A 14,671-nucleotide genomic window follows, 5' to 3' on the forward strand; every position below is an offset into this window, starting at 1 on the left:
AGTTCAAAATTGTTACCATGCCCGGGGTGGGGGTGGGGAACATTTTCATTCAAATGGTGCTGATAAGTTCATTTAAATGTGCTGTTTTTTGACTAAAGACTTGGAAGCATCAGTGATTGGGTTTGGAAAAGTCCAGCCTGTACATGGGACGGGGGAAGGGACAGTGACTCCTCTCAAACTTCTGAAAGGCTAGCATAGAGACATAATAATGTATCCTGAAATAATCCACTTTGGGTAAACTGTCTCTAGAACTATTTAGGAAATATCCCAAATTTGAAAAAAAATGAAGTAACGTTATATCTCACCCCCCCTTCTGCAAGAAATCACCCTGGGTATGAGAATGAGGAGTTTCTATTCAACAGATGCACAAAATAAGAAATAAAATTATCTCAAAGTTAAGGACATTACTAAGAATATTTACTTCTAAAAAAATAATTTATGATAAATTTAGCACCTTAGTAAAATCAGCCTCATGACAAAAGTATTTACATGATATACTTTACATGTAAAAGCACAGTTAACTGTGTAAAATTCTTCCTATATATTTGTATGTAAGATAATACACAAAAAGAAGTTGCCACATAAAACAAAGCCATTCAGCCTTGGTTACTAGGAAGAGACAGTTAGGTATAATAAACAGTAATAGTGATAACTCAGCTTCTTCCCATTATTCAATCTGATGATTACAACAGAAGTATAAATTCTATTCAAATAATACTATACTTGTAAATCTAGTTTCAGTAAGCTTAAACTCTTCTAAAATCATAATAGTCAATCTGTTCCTTAATTATTTCCAGTTTAAGGTATTCTACCTGGTACCTAAAAACCTCAAAGTCTAATAATATACCCCTTATAATGTTGAGATAACCCAGTAGTATGTGATTGCACTGCTCATCTGAAGGCACACTCTTTGGATGGTGTATGAATCAAGCTCTAACCCTTCCACTCAAGCACAACCCACCTTTTAACTGTAGGAGTTGTCTGAGTTTTGACTCTGGGAAAAGCAGTACCTTGATTATTTCCCTGTGTTGACTCTGAGATGCTGACCCCAAGTTGGCTGCCATAGGAATTGATGCCCATCATGCCACTGTGAGCTGGAGAGCTGGAGAGAGCTGGGATCTGGCTGGGGTTCCTGGGGACACTGTACAGGGCTTCAGCAATATCTGCAGCTCGCTTCAAAATGATGTCCTACGAAATGGCAGATGGAGGTGAGCATTGTATCCAGCATGGAGTTAGACTCACCAGAGTATAAGATGTGAGCACCTAACCTGGTTGTTGTGTGGTGTGCCATAGAGGGCCTCCACGAGATCTGCAGCTCTTTTTAACAGCATTTCCTAGGAAAATAAAAAAGGACACAGTGGGGCCTAAGCAACAGTAGAACCGTTAAGTGGCAAGCAGAAAGGAAAATTATGTACAAAAATAAAATGTCCAGACATCCCCCTAAAATGTAAGTAACTAGCCACAAGGTCCTATATTTGGTTTGAGAGGTAGAATATACTCATACATATAAATCCCTCTGTAAATATGTGTCTATATGGAGTTCACAAAAATAAAATGGATCCATAAAATGGTGATGCTACAAAACAAAACCATATTGAGGGTGGAGTTTGCTGAAATTAATAATGCCATGAAAGTTTTATTAAGAACTCCTTTCAGACCATTCCATGAAAAAAATCTGGTACTCTAATTAACCAAGTATTCTTAAAATGATTGATGAACCCGTTTAGCCATTTGCCAAGGAGTTGTCCATAGTACTGAAATTATCTTGGCAATGCCTTTTGTAAGGTTTTGTTCTAATAAACATGATTCTTTCAATAATATTTCCCCCTGTTCACTTTAACAGAGAGAATTGCTATTCAATAATCCCTTTCCTCTCATTCTGTCTTTGCCACCTCCTGTTTTTAATGGCCTTTTAAATTGCTATTAACCTACTTTCCAGATATCATCTAATTTAATAGTGGGGCTGGGGATTTTTCCAACTGGAAAATAAAGGTGCGATGCAGACACGACTGGGGTACTAAAATTTTACTCACAGCATGGAAAATGGAACATAGCATCTTACAACATGTGTGCTTAAAATGCAGATATACATGTTCAACTTTATTAATTTCATGTTAACTGAATACCTAATAAATTGATGTATTTTTTTTAAAAAGCTAAAATAATGGGCTAGGTTTATGATATGAGTTTCACAAGCAAGTTCATTGAAAAGGGAGACATTTTACAGAAATTATAGATAGAAGTGTTTGTCACTTCATTAAATGCCTATGTACATAGTAGGCCCTCAATGAGTACTTGGTTGTGGATCAACGTGTCCCTGCAATTATGGGTAAATAGATTTATATTTAAATACAACGAAGTGGAAAATTACACTTTTACACAATTATACAATCATTTATTTTCATCAGGTTGGCAGTGTTTTATCAGCTAAATTCTCACCGTATATCTGTTTTTAGGCCCAAATTTTCAGATTTCAGATTTCCTCTGAGATTATACAAATATATTTTATAATTAGTAAATATTTTATGGGCATCTTATTTCTAAAGCTTAGCCAAATTTCAAGACCTAATTTAACTTTAGAGGAATTTAAGTTGCTGGATTTATCTATATTTGCTGAAATCCTTCAAGAAGCTTTCAACACGTGACTTTCCAAAGTGTTGTACCTTAGCTAACCTCTCCGGGTCACCGGGATGCCTTGGGATGACTTTCTGCAGCCTCTGGAAGCCATAGTCTATGGTGGGTTCATTTAATGCTGAAAAATAAAAGTCCTCTATTTAAGATTGTATCCTGGCCATAAAGCAAACTTCTAATGAAGACTTTCACAGGTCATAGAAAAGTCCTGATATTATTCATCTAAGAATCATCCTAAGAATTGTATCCAGCATAGGTATGATTATATACAGCAATGGATACAATCAGTTAAAGATTTTGCTATCAACATTGGTTAATTCATTCTTATAACTTTGGAGTTAATAGTAATTTAATGTTTTTCCATTAGAATGATATTTCAAAATTTCAGAATTATTACAACTATTTTATCTGTTTTGCCTTAAGTGCACACACACTTATAATTCTCTGCTCAGCCTCATATAATCAGAAATATCACACAATTAACCATTCCTCAGTTTCTGAAGATAGCAAACAACCATCACATGCTTCTTCCTTCCTCCCCTCTTCTCTTTCCCAGGTATGCCTTTATCATCTAGTAGTTCTCCTACATATCACTTTTTCTTCATTTTTCTCTTAAATTCCTACACACACACACACACACACACACACACACACACACACAAACCTTCTGTGAGTTTATTCTTATTAAACCATGTTCTTACGCATAATGTCCTTTTGGAATTTCCAATTATATTTCATTATCTGCACATTTGTTTAATGTCAAGACCCACTATATACTGCAGATTCTGTACTGGTTTTGCTTCACCACTGCGTTCTCACTGTTGGAGACAGTGCAAAGCACACACAGCGGGCACTTAGTCCCAACAAGAGTAGAGTGAGTGAGTGCGTGTGTGAAATACTGACATACTTCAGCATTTCTGCTATGTAAGTTTCCGGGGTACACTCCTTTATCCTTTCTCCTTCTTCACTTCTCTTACTTTTCAAATGTTTGGTTTAAATTTTATGGTCTTAAAGTTAATGTATGATCAAAGTAAAGAAAAAAGATATAAAAACTAAAGTGATCATCCCTGCAATCCCATTAGTGAGCACTAAACACAGGAGGCATATTTCTTTTTCAATTTTCCTTTCAGCATAAGTTGTGTGCATATTTTTTGCTATTGCTCTATCAAAACAATGCCTTTGATTTTAAAAATAATTAAAGATTTTAAATATAGAAGTAAAACTAAACTCACAACCTCAACAGTGTAGAGATGACTTGGGTTAACATTCTTGCTTATATCCTTCCAGGTTTAACATACATACTTTGAATTACCCAGACACACTAGTCAGGCTGTTACATAACCTACTTTTTATCCATGTAATAATACATCAAACATTTCCCCAGGTTATTAACTATTCTCTTATAACATTATTTAAGATCACTACATATTTTTCCACTACATGGTCTATAGTTTATTTAAATAGCTTCTTAATGTTTGGCATGTAACATGACACTAATTTCTTACTATTATAAAAATCAGACCAACAATTATTCTTTGCACATAACTTTATTCAACTGGAAATTTTCAAGAATTAGAATAACTTCACCAAAAATTATGATTATATTAAGGCTTTTTACACATACTGTTAATTACTGCTCAAAAGAATGTACAAATTTATATTCCCTTCAACAACACGTCAACATTTTAACCTACATTTGTTTATTTGTCAGTGAGGTTGAAAATTTTTTGTGTGTATTTGGTGATTATTTTAATTTCTTCTTTTATGAATTGCTTATTAATTATTTCTGCTTTCTTTTCTATTAGGGATTAGTCTTTTTCTTTTTAACTTATAAAAACACTTTTATACTAATATTTTTAACAGTCTGTCACCATGTTACAATATCACATCCCAATTTTGTCCTTACATATTATATGTAGAAAGATCATCAACCATCCGAACTCCAAATCTGGTAAATACACACACACACACATACACACATACACACACAATATGTGTGCATTTGTGTATACATATTCAAACATATATAAATGCTTCTTTAGGTCCACCAGTAAAATGTATACTGCTAATCATATAGCTAATATGTTTTTTGTTGTTCATTTTTATTTTCTGCTATGTATTTCGCTTTTTGTTGTTTTTATTTTTAATACGATTACCCTCTCATCACATTTCCTAAGAGTTTTCTTAGCACTTAGAAGCACTAGTTTTCATATGCCTGTGCAGACAGTAGGTATTAGAATAGTGTGTGGTATAGTCTTTAAGAGAATCATCTTCCCAGTCAGGTAGACCTTGGCTTTGAACTCCTAGACCTTGGCTTTGAACTCCAGTTCCGTCATTCATTTCTGAGAGCTCCTATCAAAATTCATCTCATGAGTTTATTGTCAAAATTAAATGACATAACATATATAATGTCCCAGCACAGTTCTTGACACATAAAAAAGATATTAATTAATTGTAGCTGTTATTTTGCAACCAAACTCCTGACAGATGTCACTATTTGTCTAGTTCATTCTTAAGTTTGTACATTAATAGTATCTACATGTAATGATCATTCTGTCTTTTTTTTTTTTTTTGTATTTTTCTGAAGCTGGAAATGGGGAGAGACAGTCAGACAGACTCCCGCATGCGCCCGACCGGGATCCACCCGGCACGCCCACCAGGGGCGACGCTCTGCCTACCATGGGGCGATGCTCTGCCCCTCCGGGGGGTCGCTCTGCCGCAACCAGAGCCACTCTAGCGCCTGGGGCAGAGGCCAAGGAGCCATCCCCAGCGCCCGGGCTATCTTTGCTCCAATGGAGCCTTGGCTGCGGGAGGGGAAGAGAGAGACAGAGAGGAAGGAGGGTGGGGGTGGAGAAGCAAATGGGCGCTTCTCCTATGTGCCCTGGCCGGGAATCGAACCAGGGTCCCCCGCAAGCCAGGCCGACGCTCTACCGCTGAGCCAACCGGCCAGGGCCCATTCTGTCTTTTTTTGATGGGTATATTAATACCATTTGATTCTCTTAATCCCATTCTTGTGTTAGTTAAAACTTCCTAACAGTGTCTAAAAATGAGAATGATGGTAGATATTTTTGTTTGCTTTCCTATAAATGACACCAACATTTCATCACCAAATGTGGTGTTGGCTATTTGAGATAATACTAGTTATCATGCTCTGATAAGGGATTTAATCAAAGCTTGTCAGAACTTCAGAAGATTATAATCATATGAATTTTCTCATTTTACCAATTTATATTATTTTGTCATAGATTTCCCAATATTTCACAATTAATTGTTTATTCATGGTTGTGGTATATAATTTAGTTAGTATCTTTTTTGATTCAATCTGTTAATGTTTTCTTAAGACTACTGATGTAAAGATTAAATCAATTAAAGTACTGAAAACATTGCCTGGCACATATTGTTAACAAATGTCAATTCTTATTATTGTTGCTGGAAAGTTACGTGTCTGTTTGAATAACTGGGATTATGTGCATAGGGCTATCTAACTTCTGATTGATTTTTATTTTATACCAGCTTTGAAAAATAAATTGAAACTGTATTTTATTCTATCTTTTATAAAACTTATAGAGCATAGATATTGCCTCTTGACTAAAAGTTTGAAAAAAAGCCAGTAACCTTGCTCTTGTCAAGGTCACCAATAACATTTTAGCCAAACAAAGAGGAACTTTTCCATTCTTATTTTAAACTTAAGTAAGCACTTGACACTAGAGATATTCTCCTGCTGGAAGCACTTCATCCCATGGGCTTTCCGGCTGCACACTGCTCCACTCAACTCCGATTCAGCCACGCTGTCTCAGCCTGCTCAGAGGGCTGCTCTTCCGCAGAACGTCTTGCAGGTACTGATACTCTTCACGAACATTTCCACAACAGTCTTCTGCTTGGCTGTAAAATGCCTGCAACAATCTCATCGGTGCTCCATGATGCCTGTGTCAAGCCATGAGCTGACTATCACAAATCTTTACGTTCATTCCAGATATTTTGCTGAGATTCAGCCTTTTCTATTCCAATTATTGGTTGACAATTTCCACTTGGATGGCCCCTAGACTCCTTCCACTCAAAATACCCTGAACCCATGCAATTCTCAGTAAATTGTCCATCAGATTGCCAATTAAAAACTTTGGATTCATTCCTATATCTCAGTATCACTTGTATTTTCTAGGAAAATTATGCATGACATCAAGATGCTAAATGTTTTAGCATTAGCCCTGGTCAGTGGCTCAGTGGATAGAGCATCAGCCCAGCAAATGGACATCCCAGGGTCATTCTCATTCAGGGCACACAAGAGAAGTGACTATCTGCTTCTCTTCTCCTACTTCTCCCTCTTTTCTCCCCCTTCTCCTTCTATAGCTAGTGGCTCAATTGGTTCGAGCAACAGCCTTGGGCATTGAGGATGGCTTATTGGTCTAGTGCAGTGGTCAGCAAACTCATTAGTCAACAGAGCCAAATATCAACAGTACGATTGAAATTTCTTTTGAGAGACAATTTTTTTTTAAATTTAAACTATATAGGTAGGTACATTCCTTATCGAGGTAGCACCCGCACACGGTATTTTGTGGAAGAACCACACTCAAGGGGCCAAAGAGCTGCATGTGGCTTGTGAGCCACAGTTTGCTGACCACAGGTCTAGTCCATCAGCCTTAGATGCTAAAAATAGCTTGGTACTCGAGCATTGGCCCTAGATGGCATTGTGGGGTGGATGGATCCCAATTGGGGTACATTTGGGAATCTGCCTCACTAACTACCGTCCACTCACCTAAAAAAACACCAAATAAACAAAACAAAATAAATGTTTTAGCATCAATTCTACATAGTAATTTGTTTAAAATTTGAAGTTCTTGTTTATGGTTCTCTCCTACCTCTTCATTGTAACTTTCTGAATAGCCATATTTCTAACTTTATCTTCTTTTTGTTTCCAAGAGACTATCCTAAAATTTCTACGTGGTTAGGCATTAACTTGATAATTATTCATTCCAGTCACAGCTAGTGCTCGATTTATGACCACAATTGGTTCCAACAGACTGGTCGTAACACGATTTGGTTGTAAGTTCAGTAGGCTATATGTACAGTACTGTGAAATGATGTTATAAAGATCTTTAAGTCATATTTTATCATAATTTTCTTTCATTATTGTTATATATAAAAATTTTCTTTGTTCATTTTATGCCATTTGAATCATCTCTACACCATTTTGTTTCTTATTTTTACATTCATCAGGTTTAAGTAAAACACTGAATTACCAGTACAACTGGTTTAATATTTGCGAAGACAATTTCCTCTTGGTAGACATCTTGGGAGGGGTTTGATGAAAAACATCCAAGACACAAAACATAAATTGCTGTACCAAGTCTGGGATAACAATTGAAATGGTGCATGCAGAGATGGTAGTGCTGCTGGAAGCTGGTCTGCACTGTCATATGCCCAGCTGGGCAATGCTTGCGTCGTGGCTAGCAATTGTGGTCGTAAAGTCGAATGGTCGTAAGTTGCATAGGTCGTAAGTCAATCAATATTTGTAATTGCACTAGATTTAAAAAAGGTGCTTACCACCTGACCTGTGGTGGTGCAGTGGGATAAAGTGTCAACCTGAAACACTGAGGTCGCTTGGTCAAGGCACATATGGGAGTTGATGCTTCCTGCTCCTCCCCCTTCTCTCTCTCTTTCTCTCACTCTCTCTCTCTCTCTCCCTCTTTCCCTCTCTCTCTCTCCTCTCTGAAAATTGAATAAAGCCTTAAAAAATTATTAAAAAAGGTGGCTTGCAGAATATCTATCTGCCTCTTAAAATTTATTAAGTATTTTGTGAATTAATGCATATTAGTCTTGTCTGTGTTCTGTGGGTAATGCTTTAAATGTATTATTTAATATATCTTTTGATCATATCATTTAATATATTTTATACATAATTGCTACTATAAATTTATTCTTCCACATTATCCTTGTCTTTCTAATAGTTTTTCATGTGTATATTTTCCTCTAGTGATTAGAAAGATACACATCCTATTTTAATTTAAATCAGTACTTTAAGAGTTTTTTAAAAATACTTTATTTTTTCTAATTATTTGAGCCCCTCCATATATAAATATTTTTGCTTACCTTTAATTCCCTCAACCTCATTCTCTCCCCTTTTATGTTTTTGTTACTCATTTATCATCATCAGTTAATATTACTATTATTAAACTTTCAATGATTGATATATTCCAGACATAATTTTCACATTTCCATGAAGCTTCATCATCATATCAACAATAATTTGTGTGTTGTATATTTAACGGCTGCCTCTGCCTCTCTGCCACTCCAAGGTCCTGTGCAGTAGTAACCTCTCTCTGTTCTCATACTCCTTACTGAGTCCACTCAACCACAGACTGGTTATATCAGCACAAGAGTTAAAATCTGTCTGAGCCCTTGAAATAAGATAGCATCTTTCCATCTTGCTCACACATAAATGACAATTTCTCTGGATACATATTGTTAAGTACAGGTAGAAAAAAAGTAGGTGTACAGGCCCTGGCCGGTTGGCTCAGTGGTAGAGTGTTGGCCTGGCATGCAGGAGTCCCAGGTTCAATTCCCGGCCAGGGCACACAGGAGAAGCACCCATCTGCTTCTCCACCCCTCCCTCTCTCCTTCCTCTCTGTCTCTCTCTTCCCCTCCCACAGCCAAGGCTCCATTGGAGCAAAGTTGGCCCGGACGCTGAGGATGGCTCCATGGCCTCTGCCTCAGGCACTAGAATGGCTCTGGTCGCAACAGAGCAAAGCCCCAGATGGGCAAAGCATCACCCCCTGGTGGGCATGCTGGGTGGATACCAGTTGGGCACATGCGGGAGTCTGTCTGACTGCCTCCCCGTTTCCAACTTCAGAAAAATACAAAAAAATAAAAATAAAATAAAATAAAGTAGATGTACAGTTATGAGTATGCAAGACACAGAGTTAATAAAGCTATTGTACTAATCATAACCTGCAGGTCTTTCTCTGTATGGACAGCTATAAACCTACCTTTGCCCACCCCTGCATACTCTTTTCTGTTCAAGATCCGGTCTCTGCTTATGTCCCTTGTTCTCCCTCTTTGAGGTGGAGACAGAGGAGACCTAGGAAAATACTGTCCCCTATGTCCTGGGGGTAGGGATGAAGTAAGCAGTGGCACTCACATTGCCATCTTACGCATGTAAGAACACCTGGTGTATAACCAGAATCCTTTTGTAAACTTGTTTTTCCCACTTAGCATTATAATAACAGCGATTTCTGAAGTCTTTTTCTTTAACATTTAATGGCAGTAATATTCAATAATGAAAACCATTCTTATCTCTGTTAGAATTTACTGAAGGCTTACCATGTTACGGGCATTATGCTAAGTCTTTTACACACATTAGCTCATTTATCCTCATGACAACCCCATGACATGCGTTTGATCCTCATTTTCAATGCAGTTCCAGTGAAGGTGGAACCTGCAGCCTGCTGTGCAACTAGAGGTATATCGTTCCAGCCTCAGCCAGGCAAGCCAGCTGCCCCTGGGCCCAAGGTTACCCCTACACTCAGCTACTGGACAGGAGCTGGGGAAGAGCAGAGAAAGTGTTGAAAAGTGGCTGTGCCACTCTCTGCTTCCTATCACTCACTCCCTGCCTCCCCATCCCACCCCCACCTTGTGCTTCCTCTTCAGCTTCCAGTAAAGTGCTGCAGACCCGGAGAGAAAGCCTAGGCTGCCAGACCTCTGTCACTGTGGGATGAGGCCCCATTTGGTATCAATCAGCAAACACAAACAGCTTCCCGGTGCTGCAGGGCGAAGAGCCTTGGTGACAAATGTTCTAAATTAATCGTTGCCTCGTCCTTTTCTAAATGCACCATTGCAGTATCTAAGGTGCCGATTTCCCTATATGGGGAAAACAGGAATTATGGATATGGGTATGTTCAAAACATGCTGACTATAAAGTAAGAGACAACCCCACATGGCAAAATCTAACCCCTTCCCTGCAAGGCCCCCACTGTCTCCGTGGCTGCCTCGGTCCCTACCTTCCATTTGCATGGCTACCCTGTAGCTAGCTGTCACCCCTCTCACTACAGCCCTGGTGTCCACCACGGCTCCACTCACCTCCTCAGTTCTTGGTCCTTCCTGCCATGGTGGAAGAATTCTCAAAAGCTGGGCTTTAATTAGTAGCAAAAATAGGCTGGAGACGATGGCTTCCCTTTCATAAAACTTATCCCACACTGATACCCACTGCTTTCTCCTATTAGATGGAAAGTCACCAAGATACAGGGGAGTGCCTGCTTTATATCTCATTCTTCATCTAAATCAGAAATAGAAGCCTGACCAGGTGGTGGCGCAGTGGATAGAGCGTCGGACTGGGATGTGGAAGGACCCAGGTTCGAGACCCCGAGGTCGCCAGCTTGAGCACGGGCTCATCTGGCTTGATCAAAGAGCTCACCAGCTTAGACCCAAGGTCGCTGGCTCCAGCAGGGGGTTACTCAGTCTGCTGAAGGCCCGCGGTCAAGGCACATGTGAGAAAGCAATCAATGAACAACTAAAAAGTCGCAACGCGCAACGAGAAACTGATGATTGATACTTCTCATCTCTCTCCATTCCTGTCTGTCTGTCCCTGTCTATCTCTGCCTCTGTAAAAAAAAAAAAAAAAAAAAAAAAAAGAAGACTACCTTGACCACACAGAATCAGCAAGTCATGTTTTCAACTGACTACGTAGGCACACACATCTATTTCTTGTGTTGTGTGTTTGCTTGGTTTGGTTTGGCAGGACCCTTCCAGACATCACAAGCATCAACTGTGAGATGGACTATGTGTGTATCCAAGCTGAGAAAGACTCAGTAAAGCACCCTGCCAGCTATATGGACAGGGAATAACCACACACATGTACACACACACACACACAACTTCAAGTGTAATTTTGAAGTAAAAGTCATGAAGTCAAATCCACTTTATCAATACCAAACATTTAAGAGGAAAAGTCAGTTAATCCTTCAAGTGTTCATCTTGAGGTTGGACTGAACAAGTTTTTCTTCAGCTTCAAAATGACTTCCCAACTGGCCAGTTGTTTCTGCATCCTATAGATTCAGCCTCATCATAAATCCCACCTCCTTGAACGTGCTCTCTTTTCAAGTCTGGTGTGAGCCAAGGAAACCTCAATTAGCTACTGAGGTGCCCAAGACCAGTGCCAAGACTGTCTCTGAGGACCAACCAGATCATTAACTACCATCCTCAGTGTGAATCTACAACAGCTCCCACCCAGTGGAACTTGGGAGGCTGCAAGGTCCTGCCAACCCCATGGCTGACGGGGACACAGAAAAATGCTGGCAAGGCAAAAGCAGAGTAAATTAAAAATATGCTTTGATCTATAGGCTCTATTTATCTATGTCTTTCTTTAGTAACATAACATTAAGGTAAAAGGTCATATCCCCACTGAAATCTAATTTATATTTACCTTTTATTAAATAATTATGACATGGAATGAAGTTAAATATTACAGAAGGTAATCAAGGGGGAATTCAATAGAGAAAACTCAGACATGAGAATTTCGTCTTTGCTATACATAGAATGTCTTAATCCTCCACTGGGAGTCATTCGGGTTTGCTTAAGGAGTTTAATAATACACATTTCAACTGCCACAGAATCTAAATCCCATTTGGATCAGCCTTAGAAAAATTTTCATCAATACCTTGAGATTTCATAATATTTCTCCTGAGAGCCCGAATCTTATGTGTCATTTCTCATTTGATTTCAGGTGTAAGATATGAAGTTACTTACATATCTTGGACCCAACAAATAGATGTAAACTATCAGCAATGTGTGAAGGGTTTCTTTTTATAAGTAAATAGTATTTAACTAAAAATATCTACTGGGAACCACTCATTTAAAAAAATAAATGCTGGCTGGTGCTCAATATTAACTTTCCCAAAAGGTTGGTGAGGTATATAAATTCTATATGATTTTTTCTTTCTTTAAGAGGAGACACAGAGAACAGATAATGCTTTCTCTAGCTTTAGTCTTCACTTCTGTTCCCCCAAGTCTAGAGAAGATGTAAAGGGAACTCTATTTATCAGAGTTCTGGTCAACCTTGACAAGGACAGCATTGACACTGCAGAGAGGAGGTCACTTACACCACTGGCCAACATGAGTACTGATCACTAAGATGGCAACATCGAGGGCTGAGGGAGTTCCTTTGCAGAAATTTGAGAGAAGACAACTAAGCTGATGGGGAGAGGGGAGATCTAAGTGCTCAGTTGGGCTGCCACTCTGAGATGCTGACCTACTACGCAGCTTCCCTCACTAGTGAGCCTTCCATTGGGGGTTAGGGTCATTGTGGAGTTTGCAGATGGCCATCAAGAGACCCATAAGCCTAGAAAGCTGAGCTGGCTGCGTGTCTGCCCACCCATGCATTTGTCGGCTGCCGAGGGCTTTCACTGCCATCAGAAGTGCACAGAACCACAGTCTACTAAAGACTCCCGCCCACAGAACTAGAGGTCCTTCCTCAGATACAGCCTTCCCTCAGAATAAAGAAAACAATGGGGGAAAGCCTGCTTAAGAAAGCTAAAATCTGTGACTGCCAGATAAGCACCAAATCAGAAGAAGGATTTGACATGCAAATAGAGGAGAAAACATGACCTTCTCATGTAACTCTGGTCAAAGATAGTCATTCTGTAGTGAGGACAGGAAGGCATACAAAAGCAGCCTGGGTTGAGGAGGAATTTGGATATCCAGAGGCTAGCTCCTGCCCTCAAACAATTTAGGATTTCTCCCCGCTGCTTCTCCCTCTCAGTGTCTGTCTGTGTCTTAGATGGGCTTTGATCCTACAAGCTGATTCCATCCCATCTGCCTTCTTTGTGCTGTGAATTTTGTTCCTCTCTCTCTCTCTCTCTCTCTCTCTCCGCACTCCCTCCCAAGTTCCTCCTTCAATCAGCTACCTTCTGCCCTACCCTTTTTGTGCCCAACAGTCAAAAATGACATTCAATTAACATTTTCATACCCCCAAGTTCAAGTTTTTAAATAGCACTTGATGGTGTGGTAGAGATAAAGCTTGCACAGGCTCAGCCTTAGTTCTAGACCCTGACCAACAATGCCCTTTCAAGGCCAGGTGGGCTGTTGTTTATTTCTTTGTAAAGACAAAACATTGGGCTAAGTGGTCTCCCAGACCCCTTGTAAGCTCTTGCATTATAAAATTCTAAGACGGTCACTTCCTTAGTGCAGTGAAATTCTTCTTTGAGAAGTGGGTACAGGTGGGGTTGAAGTCATAGGTGGCTGAATTAACTTGTCTTTAACCTTTAATACATTAAAATCTATTCCTACATCCACTCCTTCCTATGTAGCAGAAATTCAGTGTCACCAAGTAAAAAAAGAGAGGGATAAAGAATAATATAGAAACATATCATCAAGAGGTGGTACCTGCCTTTGTGGATACAGGAAGGAGAACACAGGCGAGAACCCGCAGTGCACACATGAAAGATTAGACAGAAGCTTTTGATATTTAATTTTAAACAAAATATTAATTTAATATTTAATTACGCTTTGGTTTCAAGAAAAACTGCAGCAGCAAGAACAGGTTGTTTGAAGAAGGGAGTAATATACACGGTTAGGGAAACAACTGTAAAAATTAAAGATAAATTTCAAGGGTAAATCTAAATGCCACAGTGGAGCAGTTATGAGTATGCTCATGTGCTCTATAATATGTATTTAGAATATTATAACTGAGAGCACCAGGCCATTAAGGGGCTGGGACGTCTCTAGCGAAACAGCAGCCCCCGGTGCTGGGGCCGCCAACAAGACATCAGCCTTCAGACTCAGATGAATGACAGATCTGGATTTCTCAGGAGGTGGGTGTGGAGGCTACTTCAGTAAAACTAGAGGAGACCAGGAGGGCCATTGGTTCAACCTGTTTCCAATGTGAACAGAGAACAATTATACTTGGCCTAGATTTTGATGTCTGAATTGAGCATTTTTAATTAAAAGTCAGATTTGTATCTTAAATGGGACTTTTTTTTTTTCCTCCAGAATAATGCTATAAGAAAAGAAAGACTGAGGAGTGGATGAGCTATTACCACTTCCAGTCCAG

At 39.2% G+C, this 14,671-nt stretch overlaps 1 protein-coding gene across 1 annotated transcript in view; it reads right to left on the bottom strand.

Moving 5' to 3' along the window:
• EBF2 (EBF transcription factor 2) overlaps window positions 1-14,671 on the bottom strand; it is a 218,270-nt gene that overhangs the window by 18,775 nt on the left and 184,824 nt on the right. Inside the window, exons 11-13 of the mRNA XM_066352054.1 lie at window positions 2,664-2,752; window positions 1,269-1,334; window positions 1,011-1,188 (exon numbers count right to left, since the gene is read on the bottom strand). Of these exons, the coding sequence (XP_066208151.1) occupies window positions 1,011-1,188; window positions 1,269-1,334; window positions 2,664-2,752 (333 nt within the window). The remainder of the gene's footprint in view (window positions 1-1,010; window positions 1,189-1,268; window positions 1,335-2,663; window positions 2,753-14,671) is intronic.

The sequence above is a fragment of the Saccopteryx leptura genome, chromosome 1, assembly GCF_036850995.1.
Source record: "Saccopteryx leptura isolate mSacLep1 chromosome 1, mSacLep1_pri_phased_curated, whole genome shotgun sequence".
Classification (NCBI taxonomy): domain Eukaryota; kingdom Metazoa; phylum Chordata; class Mammalia; order Chiroptera; family Emballonuridae; genus Saccopteryx; species Saccopteryx leptura.